Source organism: Lissotriton vulgaris, chromosome 7 (assembly GCF_964263255.1).
Source record: "Lissotriton vulgaris chromosome 7, aLisVul1.2, whole genome shotgun sequence".
Taxonomy (NCBI): domain Eukaryota; kingdom Metazoa; phylum Chordata; class Amphibia; order Caudata; family Salamandridae; genus Lissotriton; species Lissotriton vulgaris.
In genome coordinates, this window is record NC_141695.1 from 1726860980 (window position 1) to 1726881025 (window position 20046).

The window sequence follows — 20046 nt, forward strand, 5'->3', positions numbered from 1 at the left end:
TGTGTGGAGTAAAATTTCCACACAGCAACAATCACGAGGTGTGTAACCTGTGTTTATCACCTGAACACGACGAGTTGAGCTACACAGCTTGTGCGTCCTTTCGATCCAAGAAGACCATTCGAGATCCGAGGGCTCGTCGACGCGACATGCAGAGATCATCTCCGGACCGGTGGATATTTTCGACAAAGGTCCATGTGTCCCCCAGGAAGATTCCGATTATCTCCAGATCATATCTGAGGCAGACGACTCTGATGACTCCATACCATCAGGTAAGTTCAAAAAATTGCCGGCAAGGGAACATGCTTGAGAACAGTTTACAGAAATCGAATCCAATTATCACTTGGAAATTTGACCCAATTCAATTGGTATCTGATAACAGCTTTGATTAGTTATACCTCGCGGGCAGGCTCTTAAACAGCGTGGTCACGCGATAGCTGTCTCTCACGTGACCACGCCGTTGAAGAGCCTGCCCGCGACGAAAAGCCCGGATCATTTGCTAATTCATTACTCTTTTCAAATTCCTGTACGAAAAGATCCAAGCATCAAAGAAATACTCCCATTGAGGAAGAAAACGCACTTAGATGCGGATTAGTGTCTGTGACACAAGTCCAGAGAATCAGGACTGTCACACAGGCACTTCCTTTGGAATCTCTGTTGGGATCCAAATTTTGAGGGGTCATCGTTAGATGCAAATTTACACTGTCCTGAAGGTCTTGTGGAGTTAACAAAAAGACCGAAACGTCGACTTCTAAGTCCAATTCTCCTTTTAGAATTGCTGACACAAGTGACTTACTTTTAGTAAAATTAGAAGTCATTGTATTACATATTTTAGTTTGGACTTTCTATTCTGATGTATCATAGGAGAAATTGTTTTATTCCATTTTCATCTGAATGCATTTTTGATTAATTTCCATGATTAATATGTACCCTTATAAATTTTGCACAATAAGAAAATATTTTTTGACAAAAAGATCTCTCGTGTTGCTGTTCTCCTTTTCCATAACTGTGTAGTACCATTACTCTCTGCTTTAGAGGTATAACTAATCAAAGCTGTTATCAGATACCAATTGAATTGGGTCCAATTTCCAAGTGATAATCTAATTTGATTTCTGTAAACTGTTCTCAAGCAAATTCTCTTGCCAGCAATTTTTTGAACTTACGCTATTTTCCCAAGCCTGCAAGGATATATTGGGTCACCCACCCTTTCCTTAATCCATACCATCAGGTCAACGCGTGAGTACAACTGCCCCAGCCCCAACACCTAAACCAAAGGCTAAGGTCTAAACTCCGCCTTCGGGGCCCAGTCGAGACCGGGACATTGCTTCGAAAGCTCCGCCATGGAGCCCAGCTCCGAAGAAAATATTAAAGCCTTCTGGTAGCTCCATACCGAGCAAACCGCACGTGCGCTGATACTACCAGCTCCTTCGGCATCGAAAGAAGTCCTGGTTCCGATAAAGACAAGACGGCACCTAAACCAATGAAGTCTGCTTCCACCCCAAAATCTTCAGTGCCGAAACCCACAAAACCTGTTTCCGATGCCTCCAAGCCCTCGAACCAGGCCTCAACTCCGAAAACCATACTGTTGGTGTCGAAAAGTACGCCACAGGACTATACAACAACTCCTAAGGCTAAAGACAAGCCGAAACTAGGCCTGGAGCCGAAAAAATCGGTGCCGAAAGCAATTTCTCAAGAAGAGCTTTTTAGACCTGATCCTTTGCAAAAGAGGATATACATAGACCCAGAAACAGGACATGTTTCCACCACACCACACAGGAAGAGGAAGTCCGATACGCCACCTACACCTCCAGTGCCTGTCAAGAAGGACTCTGCCACATCTCCTATGCACCCTTCTTCTCCTGTATCTCCTTCTCCTGCTCTCCCTTTAAACATTTCACCTCAACATTTTCCTCCTCATTCTCCTCAACATACACCTCCTCAGGATGCTAATGATGATCAGTATAGCATGGGGGGAGGGAAAGACCCAGATGACCCTTTCCCTACCCAACAGGTTCACCAGACTGGGAGTATCCAACCCCACAGTATATACCAGATATTCCTGACCCACATATATATCCATCTAAACCTTCTCCTCAGGAAGACAATATTGGGTTTGGACTCTTAATTAATAGGGCTGCCATCTATCACAATGTCACCGTGCATTCAGATGAGGCAGAAGAGGACTTTTTACGAGACACTTTTGAGCAATCCCAACAATCTGTGCAAATACTGCCAATGATTGAAGGAGTCATTAAGAAGTGTTTAAAGATCCTGTAAGAGCTAAAATCATAAACCCAAGGATAGAGAAAAAGTACAGAGCAGCTCCTGGGGATCCTGCCTACATTAAAGGAAAGCTACCCTTACACTCCCTAGTAGTTTCAAACGCTAGGAAAAGAGCAATACCCAAACATCAGGTGAAGCACCACCTCCTGATAAAGAGTCAAAGATTATAGATGCTTCAGGGAAAAGAATAGCTGCCCAAGCTAGCAATACATGGTGCATCGCTAACACACAGGCCCTCCTCGCAAGATACGACAGGGCTCACTACGATCAGCTAGAGAAGCTCTTACAACACCTACCTGACCAATATAAGGCACAAGCAGATGACCTCATACAAGAGGATAAGCTTATATCTAATGCCTCCATTAAATGTGCACTAGATGTAGCAGACACTGCATCCAGAGCAATAAACACCAGTGTCCTCCTTGGAAGTCATGTGTGGCTACGCATTTCAGGATTTAAGCAAGAGGTACAGACTACAATCTTAAATCAGCCATTCAACCACCAACAACAATTTTTTGGTCCAGAGTTGGACAGAGCTCTTGAAAAAATAAAAAAAGACACTGACACAGCCAAGTCTATGGGAGCTCTGCAGTCCACCCAAGCAAGAGGGTCCTTTTGTCGCTCCTTCAACAGAGGAAGCTCCAAACAAGCTGGAGCAGACAATTCAGCTTCCTTTAAAACAAATACACAAGCATCCTCTAATAAAGGATACTTTAGAGGGGGCTACAGAGGTAATATCAATAAGGGAAGAGGTCGAGGTAACAACAACAATCAATCCTCTTCTACCACTAAACAGTGACTTCTTCTGCTCCCCCAACAGCATTCCACTCTTGTAGGGGGCAGACTAACACAGTTCCTACCTGTCTGGAATTCCATCACAAGACAAGTGGGTAAGACAAATTATCCAGTATGGTTACTGCCTAGAGCTTACAGCTACTCCTCCAAATATACCACCCAGACAGCGTCTAATGTCCACAGAACATGTAACGCTGCTCCAACAAGAGGTTCTCTCATTGCTGTAAAAAGATGCAATAGAGATGCAATAGAGCAAGTTCCATTGCAACATCAAGGAACAGGGGTCTACTCACTCTACTTCCTAATACCCAAAAAGGATGGAACACTAAGACCAATCCTAGATTTAAGGCCTCTCAATCTGTATATACACTCAGATCATTTTCACTTTACAACAAGGGCTCCCATTATTGCAACAAGGCGATTTCCTCACTACACTAGACCTCAAAGATGCCTACTTTCACCTTCCCATACATCGTTGTCACAGGAAGTATCTCAGGTTTGTGCTAGAAGGACAACACTATCAATTCAAAGTCCTTCCATTCGGGGTCACAACTGCACCAAGAGTGTTCACAAAGTGCCTAGCAGTAGTAGCAGCACATCTCAGAAGACAACATATCCATGTCTTCCCATACTTAGACGATTGGCTCATAAAGGCCAAGTCATTCAACCAGTGTGTTCAACACACATCTCACACAATTCAGACACTGCACAACTTGGGGTTTACAATAATCCTTACCAAGTCACACCTACAGCCCTCTCATGTACATCAATACCTAGGGCCTGCCATAAACACCAATACAGCTCTAGCTTATCCCAGTCCAGCCAGGATACAGAGCATTCAAGCCTTAGTTACAAGGTTTCAAAACCAACACTCTCTCCCAGCCAGAGTGTTCATGCAAATAATAGGCATGATGGCATCTTGAATTTCATTATACCATATGCAAGACTGCAGATGGGCCCATTGCAGGAATGTCTAGCACATCAGTGGAATCAGGCACAAGGACAACTAACAGATCTGGTGTTGGTGGACAGCCACACAAATCACTCTCTGCAGTGGTGGAGCACCAAAAACTTGTCCAGAGGGCGGCAATTCCTCGAGCCTGTTCCACGGATAGTACTGACAACAGACCCATCCCTCACAGGATGGGGAGCACATCTGCTCCACCACACAACTCAGGGAAGATGGACCGCTCAACAAAAAGTGCTCCACATCAATCACCTGGAGTTGCTAGCGATTTTCATGGCACTAAAGTCCTTCCAAGTGCACATACGGAACAAAGCTGTCTTTATCCGGACAGACAACATGACAGCCATGTACTACATACAGAAACAAGGAGGCACACATTCCTTGCGACTGTCCCAGCTCGCACAAAACATTTGGAGATGGGCCATTCCACAAAACATATATCTGCTTGCAGAACACCTTCCAGGAGTTCACCATCAGATAGCCGATCTGTTAAGTCGACAGCCACAACAGATTCACGAATGGGAACTACATCTGCAAGTTTTTCAACCATTCTTTCACAAGTGGGGTCATCCAGACATAGACCTGTTTGCCACACACGAAAACGCAAAATGCCCAACCTTCGCCGCCAGGTTTCCACACCCGTTGTCCAAGGGTAATGCGATGTGGATGAACTACTCCGGCAGATTTGCGTACGCTTTTCCGCCAACCCCACATATACCACTTGTGGTACTCCAGCTCAGACAACAGTCTCTCAAACTGATCCTGGTAGCTCCCACATGGGCACGCCAACCGTGGTTCACCACACTGCTAGAACTCTCTCTAGTTCCACACCAAAAACTGTCTCTGACACCATCCATGCTAACGCAGAACCATGGAGACATCAGGCATCCAGATCCAAGTCCACTGATTCTGGCGATCTGGCTCCTGAAGTCTTAGAGTTTGGTTACCTTAACCTGCCACCAGACTGTATGAATATCATTAAAGAAGCCAGAAGACCTACTACTAGAGCTTGCTATGCTGGTAAATGGAAAAGATTTGCCATTTACTGCACTAATAATCCGATTGATCCTTTAGATGCTTCCATCCAAAATATTATCTGTTGCCTTCTCCATTTACAAAGATGTAATCTGGCATATTCATCTATACATTTACATCTTGCAGCCATTGTCGCATATCTACAAAACAGACAACATATGTTGTTGTTTAGAGTACCAGCAATAAAAGCTTTTATGGAAGGATTAAAAAGAATTATTCCTCCTAGGTTACCACCCTCTCCAGTGTGGAACCTAAACATTGTTCTTACCAGGCTTGTGGGACCTTGAACCTTTACACAAATGTGAACTACAATTTCTCACATGGAAAACAGCTTTACTTGTTTCTATTACCTCTCTTAGAAGAGTTAGTGAGATTCAAGCTTTCACTATACAAGAACCTTTCTTACAATTACACCGTAACAAGGTGGTTCTAGGAACAAATCCTAAATTCCTTCCTAAAGTAATTACTCCTTTTCATCTAAACCAATCTGTTGAGTTACCAGTGTTTTTTCAAAACCCAGACTCTAGCAGAGAGAGCTTTACACACACTGGATGTCAAGAGCTCTTCTCTATTACATAAATAGGACCAAGTCCTTTTGCAAAACAAAGCAACTATTTGTAGCTTTCTCTCCACCACATAAAGGCAACCCCATTTCTAAATCAGGAGTTGCAAGGTGGATTGTTAAATGTATACAAATATGCTATCACAAAGAAAAACGCACATTAACAGTTCCTCCTAGAGCGCACTCCACACACAAACTAGGAGCTTCCATGGCTTTCTTAGGAAACATTCCCCTAGAAGACATCTGCAAGGCAGCAACATGGTCTACAACACACACCTTCACTAAACCCTATTGTATTGATGTGCAAGCCAAGCCGCAAGCTGCAGTAGACCAAGCTGTCCTTAAAACTCTTTCAAACTACTGCAACAGACACAGGTGACCACCGCTAGGGGAGACACTGCTGCACAATCAATGCTAAGTGTACAATCTGCAGCTCATATGCCTCGAACGGAAAATTCTACTTACCAGTATGCATCTGTTCTTGGCATGTACAGCTGCAGATTTGTACACGACCTCCCGCCTACCCGGGACCTGCATCTGTTCCAGTTTTATCTTAATTAGATATACACGCATGGACATCCTTTCTTCTTTCTACTGACTCCATAATTTCCCATCATGGCGAAAAACAATCTAAGGATGGAGCCGATGCCCATGCTCACTCTTGTCCAAGGGAGGAGTCCCCTATCTCGTGACTACAAAGGCTTCTTCCAAGACGACAACAACATGCAATCATCCAAGCCGAACACCAGGTGGCGATTTAATGCTCAGTGTACAAATCTGCAGCTCTACATGCCAAGAACAGATGCATACTGGTAAGTAGCATTTTCCTTTCTATAAGTGAGTAAATAACATAAAAGTTTCTTAGAGCTTTCTTATGAATTAGACTGCTTATTGGGGGTGCAAGAGCTTCAGCTCGTTCCTGCAGAGGTTATATACCCTCTGTGCTATGTGTATAAAGCGATGTGTTACTGTCTGTGTTGGAAATATCCAAAAAAGAGCACCTGTGGCTCACACTGATAACTTTGGCTTCTACTGCAACATTGGCTTCTTTGGCTGCTTTGTTTGGCTTAATCTTCAATCTTGAGACATCACAAGCCATAGCTGTGATCCCACCCAACTGTGCTACTCCCAGATGTTCAAAACTGTCTTGCATTGATTTTCCATTGTCAGTAAGCTTCGTAATTTCATAGCGCCATTATTCCACAGCGCTTACATTGCTTTGCTTGATTCTGCGCATTCCCCTCCATTTTGATCCTGCTGTTGTTGTGTTCCCCTGAGCCCGCCACGCCTCCCAGCTGAGCCGCCCTCCCACAAGCATTCAAAAGCATTCCCCAACCTCGCAGCGCTGTGATTCACTCGCCGCTTCCGCCTTGAGTGATCGCTCCCCTCGCTGCTGTTTGCATCGTGGTATCGTTTTGTTGCATTGTGACCAAGTTCTGTAATTTGCATAGCGCCATTGTCAGTAAGCTTCGTAATTTCATAGCGCCATTATTCCACAGCGCTTACATTGCTTTGCTTGATTCTGCGCATTCCCCTCCATTTTGATCCTGCTGTTGTTGTGTTCCCCTGAGCCCGCCACGCCTCCCAGCTGAGCCGCCCTCCCACAAGCATTCAAAAGCATTCCCCAACCTCGCAGCGCTGTGATTCACTCGCCGCTTCCGCCTTGAGTGATCGCTCCCCTCGCTGCTGTTTGCATCGTGGTATCGTTTTGTTGCATTGTGACCAAGTTCTGTAATTTGCATAGCGCCATTGTCAGTAAGCTTCGTAATTTCATAGCGCCATTTTTCCACAGCGCTTACATTGCTTTGCTTGATTCTGCGCATTCCCCTCCATTTTGATCCTGCTGTTGTTGTGTTCCCCTGAGCCCGCCACGCCTCCCAGCTGAGCCGCCCTCGCCCCTCCCCCTCGACTATCCATATATGACAGTTCTTCCCGCGCGCAGCGTCCACGCGCAGCGATCGCGCCCCATTCGCGCCGAAGGTGCGCCAAAGGTAAGCCCGTCTACGCCCGTCCGTGCCTGGACCGCGCCCAGCGCCAGTCCCCCTGGCCCTCGCGCTGCCCAGCCCTCCCGCATTACCTACGATGCCGTCACCCTCCTAGCCCTTAACCCCGGTCGCGCCCCCAACTGCGTCCAAGCCGCTCCTGGACAAACCCATGGACCTTTCTCCTGCTACTCCTGCAAATTCAGCGGCACCGACAACATCTCCGCTACGACCACAACACAGATTCCCGACCCCAACCACCTACAATGCATCCTTCTCAACACCCGCTCGGTCCACAGACATGCCATTGACCTATGGAATCTACTAGACACCATTTCTCCTGACGTCGCCTTCCTAACGGAAACATGGATGAACGCTTCCTCCGCCCCAGACATCACCATTGCAATCCCTGAAGACTATAAGATCACTCGCAAAGACCGTACCAGCCACACAGGAGGAGGAATCGCTATCGTCCATAAGAAATCAATCCGCATCTCAACCAGCTCTGACGCCAACCTCGCTAACTCCGAACACCTTCACTTCCAGATCCACATCGACCCCAAAACCACACTCAGAGGCACCCTCCTCTACAGACCACCAGGACCCCGCGCAAAATTCAGTGAAGACATCACGGACTTCATCACTCCACATGCGCTCCCCTCCAAAGAATACATCCTTCTGGGAGACCTCAACTTTCACCTTGAAAAGATCAAAGACCGCAACACCACCACCCTCTTGGACAACCTCGCCAACCTCAGACTTAAACAACTGGTCACTTCCCCCACCCACATCGCAGGTCACACACTCGACCCCATCTTCACCTCCAGCAACCATGTCTCCTTCAGCCACACTACGGATCTCTTCTGGACTGACCACAGCTGCGTTCACTTCTCCTACAACAAGCCCAAACACACCAACCACCTCCAACCAACTCTGCAAAGAAACTGGAACAAAATCACCACCGACCAGATCTCCTCATCGCTCCTTCTAAACACCCCAGCCCACTCCTCGGACCCAAACCTAGCCGCCGCCAACTTCACCCTATGGTTATCCAACACCGCCGACACCTTAGCACCACTGAAAAAACATCAAAGCAAACCTGGCAACAAGAAGGCCTCATGGTTCAATGATGATCTCAAGAAGTCCAAGAAACTCTGCCGCACCCTTGAAAAAGCTTGGAAAAAAGGCCCAACCACCAGCACCAAGGACGCCTTCAAAAACGCCACCCGCACTCACCACCAACTAATCCGAAAGGCCAAGAAAACAGCATTCAAGGATCGACTTGACAACAACGCCCACAACAGCAAGGAACTTTTCAACATCGTCAAGGAGTTTTCCAATCCCTCGGCCAACTCCAACGACATCACCCCCTCTCAAGCCCTCTGCGACTCCCTAGCCTCATTCTTCCACAACAAGATTGCAGACATCCACAACAGCTTCGACAACCAACCCGGAGTCCAACCCACCCTACCACATGCTGAACACTCTCCCCCCGCGAACACCCTTAACGACTGGAACCCAATCTCCACTGAGGACACCATCCGCCTGATGAACTCCATCCACTCAGGATCCCCTACAGACCCATGCCCTCACCACATCTTCAACAAAGCAGACTCCGTCATAGCACCGCAACTCCGAGACGTCATCAACTGCTCCTTCAACTCCGCCACCTTCCCGGAAAACTGGAAACACGCTGAACTCACCGCCCTTCTGAAAAAACCCACAGCGGACCCCACCGAACTCAAAAATTACCGACCCATTTCGCTCCTTCCATTCCCGGCCAAAGTAATCGAGAAAGCTGTCAACAACCAGCTCGCCGCTTACCTCGAAGCCAACAAATCCCTCGACTCCTCACAATCTGGCTTCCGAGCAAAACACAGCACCGAGACCGCCCTCATCGCAGCAACAGACGACATTCGAACTCTACTGGACAATGGAGACACAGTCGCCCTCATCCTCCTCGACCTCTCTGCAGCATTCGACACAGTCTGCCACAGCACCCTTCTACAACGCCTCAATAACATCGGAATACAAGGAAATGCACTTGAATGGATCACCTCGTTCCTCACCGGAAGAACCCAGAGAGTCCGCCTTCCACCATTCAAGTCCAAGGCCACCGAGGTCATCTGTGGCGTACCACAAGGATCCTCACTCAGCCCCACCCTCTTCAACGTATACATGAGCCCCCTCGCGACCATCGCCCGCCAACACAACCTCAACATCATCTCCTACGCGGATGACACTCAACTAATCCTTTCTCTCACCAAGGACCCCAGCACCGCCAAAACTAACCTACACGAAGGAATGAAAGAAGTTGCTGAATGGATGAAACCCAGTCGTCTGAAACTGAACTCAGATAAAACAGAAGTCCTCATCCTAGGCACATCGCCCTCCGCATGGGACGACTCTTGGTGGCCGGAAGCCCTTGGAAAAGCACCCATCCCGACAGACCACGCACGGAACCTAGGCGTTATCCTGGATTCTTCACTTTCAATGAACAGACAAGTCAGCGCCGTATCCTCATCCTGCTTCAACATTCTTCGCATGCTCAAAAAAACATTTCGCTGGATCCCCACCGAAACCAGGAAAACAGTCACCCATGCTCTGGTCACGAGCCGACTGGACTACGGAAACACCCTCTACGCAGGTACTACCGCTAAACTCCAGAAGAAACTCCAACGAATCCAAAACGCCTCAGCCAGAATCATTTTAGACATCCCACGCAACAAACACATCTCTGGTCACCTGAAAGACCTCCACTGGCTACCCGTCAATAAGAGAATCACTTTCCGACTGCTAACCCACGCTCACAAATCACTCTACGACATCGGACCAGAATGCCTCAACTCACGACTGTCCTTCTACACCCCCTCCCGCCAACTACGTTCTTCCAGCCAAGCCCTCGCCACTGTTCCTCCATCAACAAGACCACCATGGGTGGCAGATCATTCTCATACCTGGCCGCTAAAACATGGAACTCACTCCCCACTTACCTCCGCCTTACCCAGAACCACCTAGCATTCAGAAAGCAACTTAAAACGTGGATATTTAACAAGTAATCCTCCTCCCCTCCTTAGCGCCTTGAGACCCTCTGGGTATGTAGTGCGCTATATAAATTATCTGACTTGACTTGACTTCCCGCGCTACCAGAGTCGGAGCCCATAAAAGATTTGGTTTAGAGTATTTTCAAAATGCATGGCCCTATCGCTGTACAAACCCACACTCTTGGCATCATTGAGCATGTTTTTTGAACTCTAGGACAAACAATCCACTATATTCACAGGCATTTTGGTAGTCAATTGTGCTAAAGAGCCAATTTTCCCCTCTAATGTAGTACTCCTTTCGTTCATTAAGGACATTTGAGAGAAGCCTTAATCTTTTCTGCCATATCCAAGGTTGAGTTCCAGGAAATATAGATGAGCCTTATTAGACTTGGCATTCCTATTGCTATTCCACTGCACCAGAAAGTTTGGTTCTGCAAGCTGCCTTTCAAAATATCAAGTAGAATACATTCTACACAGGGACACAAACTGACATGGTCCAAAAGGTTGTCTGGCACTTTGTGCTAAAAAACATAAATTATTTTGTGGCTCAGTGCACCAAGTGGCCTGGGAAATGGCCACTCTTGTGGTTTTCAACCTCCTAGACCGTTTACAAGACCTCTTTCAGGTTTATGGTCCAAGATGTATGACATGCTGCAAGTCAATGCAGCTGGGCCTGTACACTATCGGTGCTGCTCTTGGGTAGGTTGCAGTGGGGGGTATTCACATCTGTTCATGAATTAGAGCTACTGGCTTCTCGAGGGACATGCAGGCCCATTTGATAGACATAGAGCCAACAATTGAGGTTCAGGGATTTCTCCAGTATTGGATCTTTCATAGATTCACATGCTTGAATCATTCCCATCGGCGAAGTGGAAGTCCCACTGTACCTTCTAAAGCAGTACAATAAAGTACTCCTAGCCTACAATGGTTAAAAGACATTCATTTGATTAGCTTATCCACATACTTTTTAAGGAACCGAACTTCAGCCAATCGGGCAACAGCACTCTCTAGAACACTCCCCTTAGAGACATTTTCACTCAGATTTTCAAGCCCTATTGGGAACTAAATCCCTAAATAATAAGAGTAGCCTCCATGGGGAGGAGGATGGATTGCATGTGAATCTATGAACGATACCAATAGTAGAGATTTACAGTTACAGGTAAGTAAGGTATTTTCTTCCCCAGTATTAGATCTTTCATAGATACATATGCTTGATTCAGAATAGATAGCAGTTAGAGTATTTATAACAACATGAACATATTACAATAGCGGACAGTGGGTATTAATATAATCAAAAGGCTCACCTTATTGAAATTTCGGGCTTAAACCACTTGTCCCATGGCCGCATCATTGCCTTGTGCCGATTCCAGGCAATTTGTTGCGATGATGTATGCCTGTTCTTTCATGTTGCTGCTCTGCATATACTTTCAAGAGGCACTGTAGCAAACAAAGCAGTAGAGGTAGCGACCACTCCAGTAGAGTGCTCTTTAATTTTAATTGTTAAAGGTCTCCCGGCCTTGGAATGGCAGAATTGGATAGCAGCTGAAGTCAATGGAGCTATGCTCTCCTTGGAAACTGGACCACCTGTATGAGGATTTCCGTATGTGACTAACAGTTGGTCTATTTTTCTGTACTGTTTGGTCCGATGTAAATGTTAGGCATTTTTAACAGCCAGTTTATGCAGTGGTTTCTCCGATGTCATCTGTTGATTCGGAACGAAGGCTTTAGTGCAACAGTTTCATTAAGATGGAAATCCTTAGGGACTTTGGAGATGAATGTGGGATTGAATCGGAGAGTTACAGTATCATCTTTAAAAAATGCAAGAACGGAGCTTTATCAGTGAAAGCTTCTATTTCACTAACCTTTCCGGGTGATTTAAGAGCCAATAGCAGTGCCACTTACCACGTCAGTAATATGACCTCTGCCTTGTGTAAAGGTTCAAATGGATTCTCCATTAGTTGCACAAGGACTGTATTAAGCTGCCAAGTGGGAGGAGGAGACTTTATTGGAGAGAAAACGCTGAAAAGACCTTCAAGGAACTGCTTAGCGACTATTCAACCATAATGATGGTGAACACGATGAACGTCTGTATGTTGAGATTGCTGCTAGGTGCACTTTTATAGAAGCGTGGACCAAACCTGATTTTGCCAATGATAAAAGAGAAGGTAAAAATTACTCTGGTGGTCCCAAGATATGGTGAATATTCTTTTTCTGGCACCGTAATCAAACACTTCCATTTCATTTGTGGGTGAGCTGATATGTTGAAAAAATATTGTTTTGTGAGAGAAAGACTGTTGTGTGAGGAAGCCACTCACATCTCTTGAAATTAAAATATTGGCAGCAAATCTAGTAAGGATTCAGAATGTGAAGGCAGATAGCCTCCACAGACTTTTGCCAGTCAAGAATAAGAGGTGCATCTCCAGGGGGAAGACTCCCTTCTTCCACAGATATGAAGTTCCATGAACATAATGTGTTGCAAGTACTGTTTGGGAGAGCTCTCTGCTCAGTTAGTGATGCAGTATCACTGGAGTGGATGCTTCTGCGTCAGTGTTCTAGCGATTCTACTCATCTAAAACTTGATTCAAAAAATCTGATGCTACGAGGAACATATAATTCCTATTGCCCTGGACTGGGCCATGTGGCCCTGGCGTTAGGACCTTCTCAGTATCAAATTGTACTGGCTTCTTCCTCTGCCGGATGATGTCTTTTACAAGCAAGATGGTAGTCTTCACCCCAGATTCAGAGCTAAGCTTTCTGACCTCGGTCTTGAGTGGTTGACCTTATCTTATGATTTGGCCCCAGAAGTTGTTTCTACTCACTCTTGGGAAGGCATAGCGACTACTTCTGCGCAGTTATGATCCATACCAGTGGCTTCACATCTGCACAGCTTTATTAGGCTCTATTGTTTGGATGACAGTTGGCAATAGCGGTCCTGCAGAGCTTTAAGGTAACATTTCATATGTGTATCTCCTGGCCAGTCTTCAGGGTTGTGTTGGTATATTCTAACATAAGGAAGTGCAGGAGCCAAATTCCAATAGAAGAACAAGCTTGGACATCATTCCTTGCTCACCAGCTTTCTTTCCTGAGGCAGGCTGATGAAATTACTGCAACACATCATTTATTTGTCTTGTGTGTCTTTTGCTTCTTTGGGGATGTGCAAACCATTATGGTAAAGCATACAACACAGCTCCATCTTGACTCAATATATCCACCTCCAACTTCACTTATTGTGTGTGCGCAGCTTTGCCAACGATGTTGAACGGTGCCACCTGGAAAAAGTGACTTGCTGTTGAATAATGTTAATGGCTAGATTTTAACACAAGGCTTGCATGGAGGCTGCTCACACTGCTGGAGGTCAGACCACTTGCAGTGTAACATCTGCAATTAATGTCCACCATACTCTGGAGAAGGTGTAAATGTCAGCACCACAATCAATAGAACATACAAAAAAACTTCCAAAGTACAGCACATCACCCAGGTAGAGCATGGACACAAAGAACATAAAAGTGAGATTCAGATCTCAGTTTCAGTAGGAGGAAGCTCAAACCATTCATGTTCTAGGACACTCACATATTTCTGTTGGGAAGTTTACAGCATTGAAGTAAATAGGTACTGGGAAATGGTACTGGGTACCATTTAGTGTATCTGAGATTTCCACAGCTTCCACACCACCTACCCCACCTCAGCAGTGCAAGGGCACATGCAACAGGGAAGGAAGTAACCACCAGCCCAGAAATTTTCAGTGGAATGCTCACACTGGTGATGGCATGAGGCACTGACAATGTTTTAATGGGAGGAAACTCACAACTGTGGTGTACGGTACCAAGAGTGTATTTCTGGGAGGAAGCCATTCTAAGAAAGTGAGTTCTGCAGGCATTTTCTTTGTTTTGATCTAATGCTTACATTTTTTGTCATTTCTCCACGCAGGACATCGTATGAGCCATCACCAGCCGCTGCCCCCCAGGGCACCCACCTACTCTAATCACCGCAATGCCATGAGATACCCCAGCAACAGCGAAGAGATTCATGATGATTTCGACTGGGACTCTATTGCTTAGGGCCATGTGCCTGCACTGTTACCTGCACAATCCATATCCCTCTTTCTATTGTCCAGCACTGGACGAGTTGAAGGGGGGAGAGAAACAGAGACAGAAGTTTAAGGAGTGAAGCCTGTCTGTAAATATATATAAATATATAAATATATATCTCTCAGCAGCGGACAATCAATTGAGACCGGAAGCTTGAGAATACCCAGGTGGGAAGGAGGGAGAGTTAAGGGGGCCTCCTTTTAATTTTCTCTTCCTGTTCGTTTTATTTTGTTTAATTATCTGCCCACTCCTTCTGCCTTCCTGTCCATACCGTGACATTTTAGTACCACCTTGTACCAAGGGTGCATGTGGTACCTGGAGAAAGAATTTAGAATAATGTAATGCAGTCAGCAGAAGATGTCACATCTTGAGCAAGGCAATAGCCACCAAGGACATTGGCCTGATGTAGAAACTTCTGTCGTGGATTTATCTGCAGCCTGCCTCAGCAGCAGGCCTTGCGTCAAACGGAGCGTGGCACAAGAGGATCAGGGAATCCTTCACAACCCAACATTGTCAAGGTGTGAGGGTTCCACACCGCGGTAACACAGGGAATTTGAGGCACTTTTGTGATAATGGTTCTTCATCCCAGTACCAACACCCCATACCTGGCTGCAACCAAACACAGATTGCTCCAACAGACTGTTCATGCCCAAGAGGGGAGAAGGTTAACTGCTGCCAGAAAGGTCCACTTGTGTGGTCTGGGGAGAGATTGGTGTGACTTGTAGGACAAGATCCTGTACAATCTGTGACCAGAAAATTCAGATCGGCTCTGTGAAACCAGAGTCTGTAAGATCTGTGCAATTTGATTGATAGCACTTACACCTAGAGCAAGAGCTTTTAAGGTTTGTGAAGCCTTAAAGATAGCTCTGCTCTGTGCAATTTCTAAGATGTGTGTACCCAAGGACTCTTCTGCTGTCTAAAACCTGTAGGATGTCTACCTGAGGGATAGCAATGCATTGTAAAGCCTGAAGCAATTTGATGTGTTTAACACAGGGTCTTGCTTCTTTAAAGCCCAAACCTGTAAGATATGTAATGGAGTGGTAGCTCTGCTGTATGAAATTTGACTTTGAAAGGACAGTGCAATGTAAGGGTAAGGTCTGAGTTCTGAAATGTGAACCGGAGTTTGGAAGTGCTGTGCAATCATAAGATGGGACAGTTGAGGCGCCAGCCTGCGACATTTGTGTAACCTAAGAGGTAGCTCCTGATGTCTGTGGCCCACGTCTGTTATCTGTGCAACCTGAGGGGTAACTGTGCTGCTTCAGTCTGTGATATCCATGTTTTCTGAGGGATAAGGCAGTTGAAGGCAGCAGACAGTGTCTGAGGGTTCAATTTGTCCTCAGAAGAGTTTTTCTATTTCCTAAAATTGTCCAGGTTTTTTTATCTATTACAATGGCATCCCACAGTGTTTAGATTAATAAAATGTTATATTGGCAAAATGTCTATATTGGCAGCAGCCCTGAAGCCTAATAGAAGCGAGCTCGATAGCAAGGACTCCCACAGTCCTCCGTGTTTGAATATGGAGTGGATTCGCAGTTGCGCCCTTCGATCAAATGTGGATGCAAGAGAGTTCAGCTTTCTCCCCCAAAATGTCATTTTGCAATGAGGTGCCGACGTGGCCCGATTATCCAGTAGGATATTGGAGAATAGATGATAATCGACCAGAGCTGCAACATTGGCTGTACCAATCTGATAGCAGGTACTGGTCAGAAACCGCATCAGCCTGTGATATTTAAGGTTCTGGAGAATCATAAAACGATTTATTTTCTCTTTGTCGCTGCCTGTTTGTGATGTGTGTTTGTGCAGAGTATGTGTGGCTCGTGCACTGAATCGGAGACAGCTGATAGGCTAAAACACAGGTCAGAAATGTGTAAAAGTTGCCCTTTTACTCTCGAAACAGATGAAATGTAAAATATTCAGCGTATGCAACTATCAGTGGTGTATTGGTTGTCTACCTGTTGTCAGTCCAGACTTCTCTTGCACTGACAATGAATGTTCTAACATCAGTTTGTTCCTTTTGTAAGAATCACCATTTAAATCGCTGTTCGGCCCTTCAGCTTTGATTGAGCTACTCCGATACCAGAAAGTTTTATTCTGTCATTCAGGGACTTGCCTCCTGTCAGAGCTAGCAGATCTTACTCAGATCTCCCTACTAGCACAGGGTTTGTCTGTGTGACTCATCTACTGGAACATACAAACAGTTGTCACTTCCACTCATTAAAAACTAACTTCCACTCATTAAAAACTTAAATAGAAACTAAAATGCTAATATGTGCAGTAGACTCAAATAAAGGTTATCCTCCAACATTTGAATCTGCGCACCAAAACTCCACCCGCCAACAACTGCATGCAAGACAAGGGGCTGCACCCTCAACATCACCAACGCTGTAGTTAATGTTGTCCCAAACAATAGCCAACCCCAACACACATCGGCAAAACCTGAGAAAAACATAGCTGTAAAGTAGACTTAAAGCCTAGTACAGAAAAATGTAATTGTTGAAATAAGCAATGACATTACTAAAAAAAACCTCAATGACTCAGCCCGGCCAAAGTGTTTTGTCCTCAAAGAGGACTTCAACGGTGCTGTTTTATTCCTTTGGTTTCATTGGAGAGTAATAAAAGGCTATGTAAAAAAAGCAGCTTAATATCTACACCCCATTGGGTTCTGTAAGTTACGCCTGAATAACAACGCACCAGCGACGTCCCATATCTTCTATATCCATTGACATATGACATTACTACACAGGAGTTTTAAAGTGACTGACAAACCTCTTACACACAAATTAGGAAGGGGTGGTAGACTTCACCGGCGCAGAACTGATCATGGTAATGCGCTCTTTGTAGACTGATTGTACTCACCTACAAGGCTAACAAATGAGACAGCTCAAGCATTAAGGCAGAGATGTTTTGAAGCATGGACAACATTGGCTGTTGCCCAGGACCCTCCTTCCAAGAGGCCCCATGAGAAAAGAGAACTTTCTCTTTATTTGACTTCTGTCCATTTTGTTTCTTTATCTAAAACTCTCTACCTTCTTGTGACTCTGTCCCCAGTGTCATTTTAAGTATTTTTTGGTTTCCCTGGTAAGAAACATTTCAGGTGTTTTTGTATGACCCTGTAACGTTTAACATATAATTTAGTATTATTACCATACATACTTGAATTAGCAGGACATGGATATAAACATTCAAAGTGGATATTTCAAAGGACCCTTAAAAATCCTTAAAATGATTCTGCTTTAAGGTATAAGGTCCTGGATTAGAGCCCTGCGTTTTCATAATAAATTATCTGTGGATGCCTGCCCCCTAGTTCAAGATTTTATATCCAGTATAATGTCAAAATACCACACCGCACGAAAGAAACATTGGGGTGCTGAATATTTTCAGCAGAAGAAACCTAAAGTTTGATATCTTGTTGCACAAACCACACATGCACACTTCACCAACCGAAACAAGTCACACCAGTTCTGCAAATGACAAAATTCAGGTTTGGTTCTGAACTAGCTCACTCCAAATAACTCCCACCATATGAAAGAACATAATCCTCAAGTTACGAGCTAACATTTGCAGTATCACCATCTGACTGAGCACACAGATCTCACCGTGACTGCCTGGACATTGAGTCATTCCTGTTGTAACATACACCACCACAACCACGGTCTGATCTCCCCTGACACTTGACGCTCCATTCTAATGGTAGCAAGCACAAGCAAAGGCCATGACCCATAACCATCTGGATGTATGGCGCCATGGTTACAAAAGAGGCACATTGTGGATTTTGAGAATTGTCACCTTTGTGTTCTTTGCAGATGTAGTGATGGGTCTGCTGCTCTGATTTGGTAATAGGAGGTGCTGATGGACATCAACCTAGGTGGCTTCAATAATCCAGGTTTCTTTCAAGAGCTTAGAGGTTCTGAACCAGATTTGGTCACAGGAGTTGCCTTGTGTAAGTGCCTGCAGAGACGAGTATGGACTTGGCTCAAACATTGCCTTTTTGGCGAGCATGGGGTTTCTAAATCCATTGATGAATCAATTGCCTCTCCCTTCGAGAAGTTGCTGCATTGCTGAACAGCTCTGAGATGTAAAACCTCTTTCACAAGCTCAGAAGTTCCACCTCTGATTTTGCAGCATTGTCAGTGGGTTCCCAATATTTGTAGCAGACCAGAGAGGCTGAGAGAGTCCATGCTGCTCCCAGGTCAGAGATCATGTCCATCACCCAGTTGACCTACCACCAGCCTTTTTATACCGGTTTACAAATTCTTGAAAGTGCTTTCCTAGCCATATCACGATATAACGAGGGAGTGCCATTGGGTTGTTGAGGCCAGCTGTGGGATTTGTCAAAGACTTTATAATTGTCCTACTCTTGATGACTCTGAGGTGTAAGATATGTGTTTTCGGTGTTTCTGTTCTCCAGTGCCTAAAAGGAAGGAGATGTTTCTCTTCCTTGTAACGAGCCGCTTGTCGTATGTGGTTAACCCCCTGTTCTGCCCACCGAGTGAAGGGGCTGGCGGGACTGTCGGCACTTGTGCCAATATTAACTGGTGCTTTTGGGATGTGAGAGGGGAAGGGAAAGAGGAAGGCAATGTATTACTTGTCGAAAATGAATAATGTGAGCGGAGTTATCTGGACTAGCTGAGGTTTCCTCTGCACCCTCCCTCCCACGTTGCCTATCAACAGCCTGCAGCTCTAGGGGAAACCTACGTGATTCGCATATCGTGACCCATGATGCTTTGCAGAAAGACTGATGCTTGATGCTGTTATTTTTGCATGCCTTGAATAAGAATAAAAAATTAATGTTTATGTTTTAACACTTGTTTCCGATTTCTTAAGCTATTTGAGCTGGTGTGATGCTGGCAAACATACGGAGCACCCATGAAACAGAAGTGTTTTTTTTCTGTGTAGTGACAACATAGTGAGTAAATAGACATGGCAAGGTCCTCCTTTGCACCAGGGCTTACCTGAGGGCTCAGAGTTATGCCACTTTAAACTGTCTGTGCCACACAAAGGCAGCCATTCACTCCTCTCCACATCTCACTGCTAACTGTACCAGTCATTTGACATTTTGATTATGCAATAGGCAGCATTGTTTGGACATTGCTTTAAGACATGTTCATTAACATCCCTCTCTGTATGACTCTGGGGGTACCATTACCTTTTCGTTGTGGACCCGCATAAACCTTTTCTGCTCTTTTAGTCTTTCTCTCTAGGAGAGATTGCAGTAGTGGTGGATGACCTGATGGTAACTTGTTCTAAGTGACTCGATAGTGGTGGTATCTACTTCTCAAGAGTCTAGGGCTCC

At 45.3% G+C, this 20046-nt stretch overlaps 1 protein-coding gene across 2 annotated transcripts in view; it reads left to right on the top strand.

The window, feature by feature from the left end:
* Positions 1 to 19555, top strand: part of FOXJ2 (forkhead box J2) — a 330968-nt gene extending 311413 nt beyond the window's left edge. For both annotated transcript variants that reach the window (XM_086932973.1, XM_086932974.1), the window contains exon 11: positions 14593 to 19555. In XM_086932973.1, the coding sequence (XP_086789099.1) occupies positions 14593 to 14723 (131 nt within the window). In that variant the 3' untranslated portion in view covers positions 14724 to 19555. The remainder of the gene's footprint in view (positions 1 to 14592) is intronic.
* The last annotated feature ends 491 nt before the right edge of the window (positions 19556 to 20046 follow it).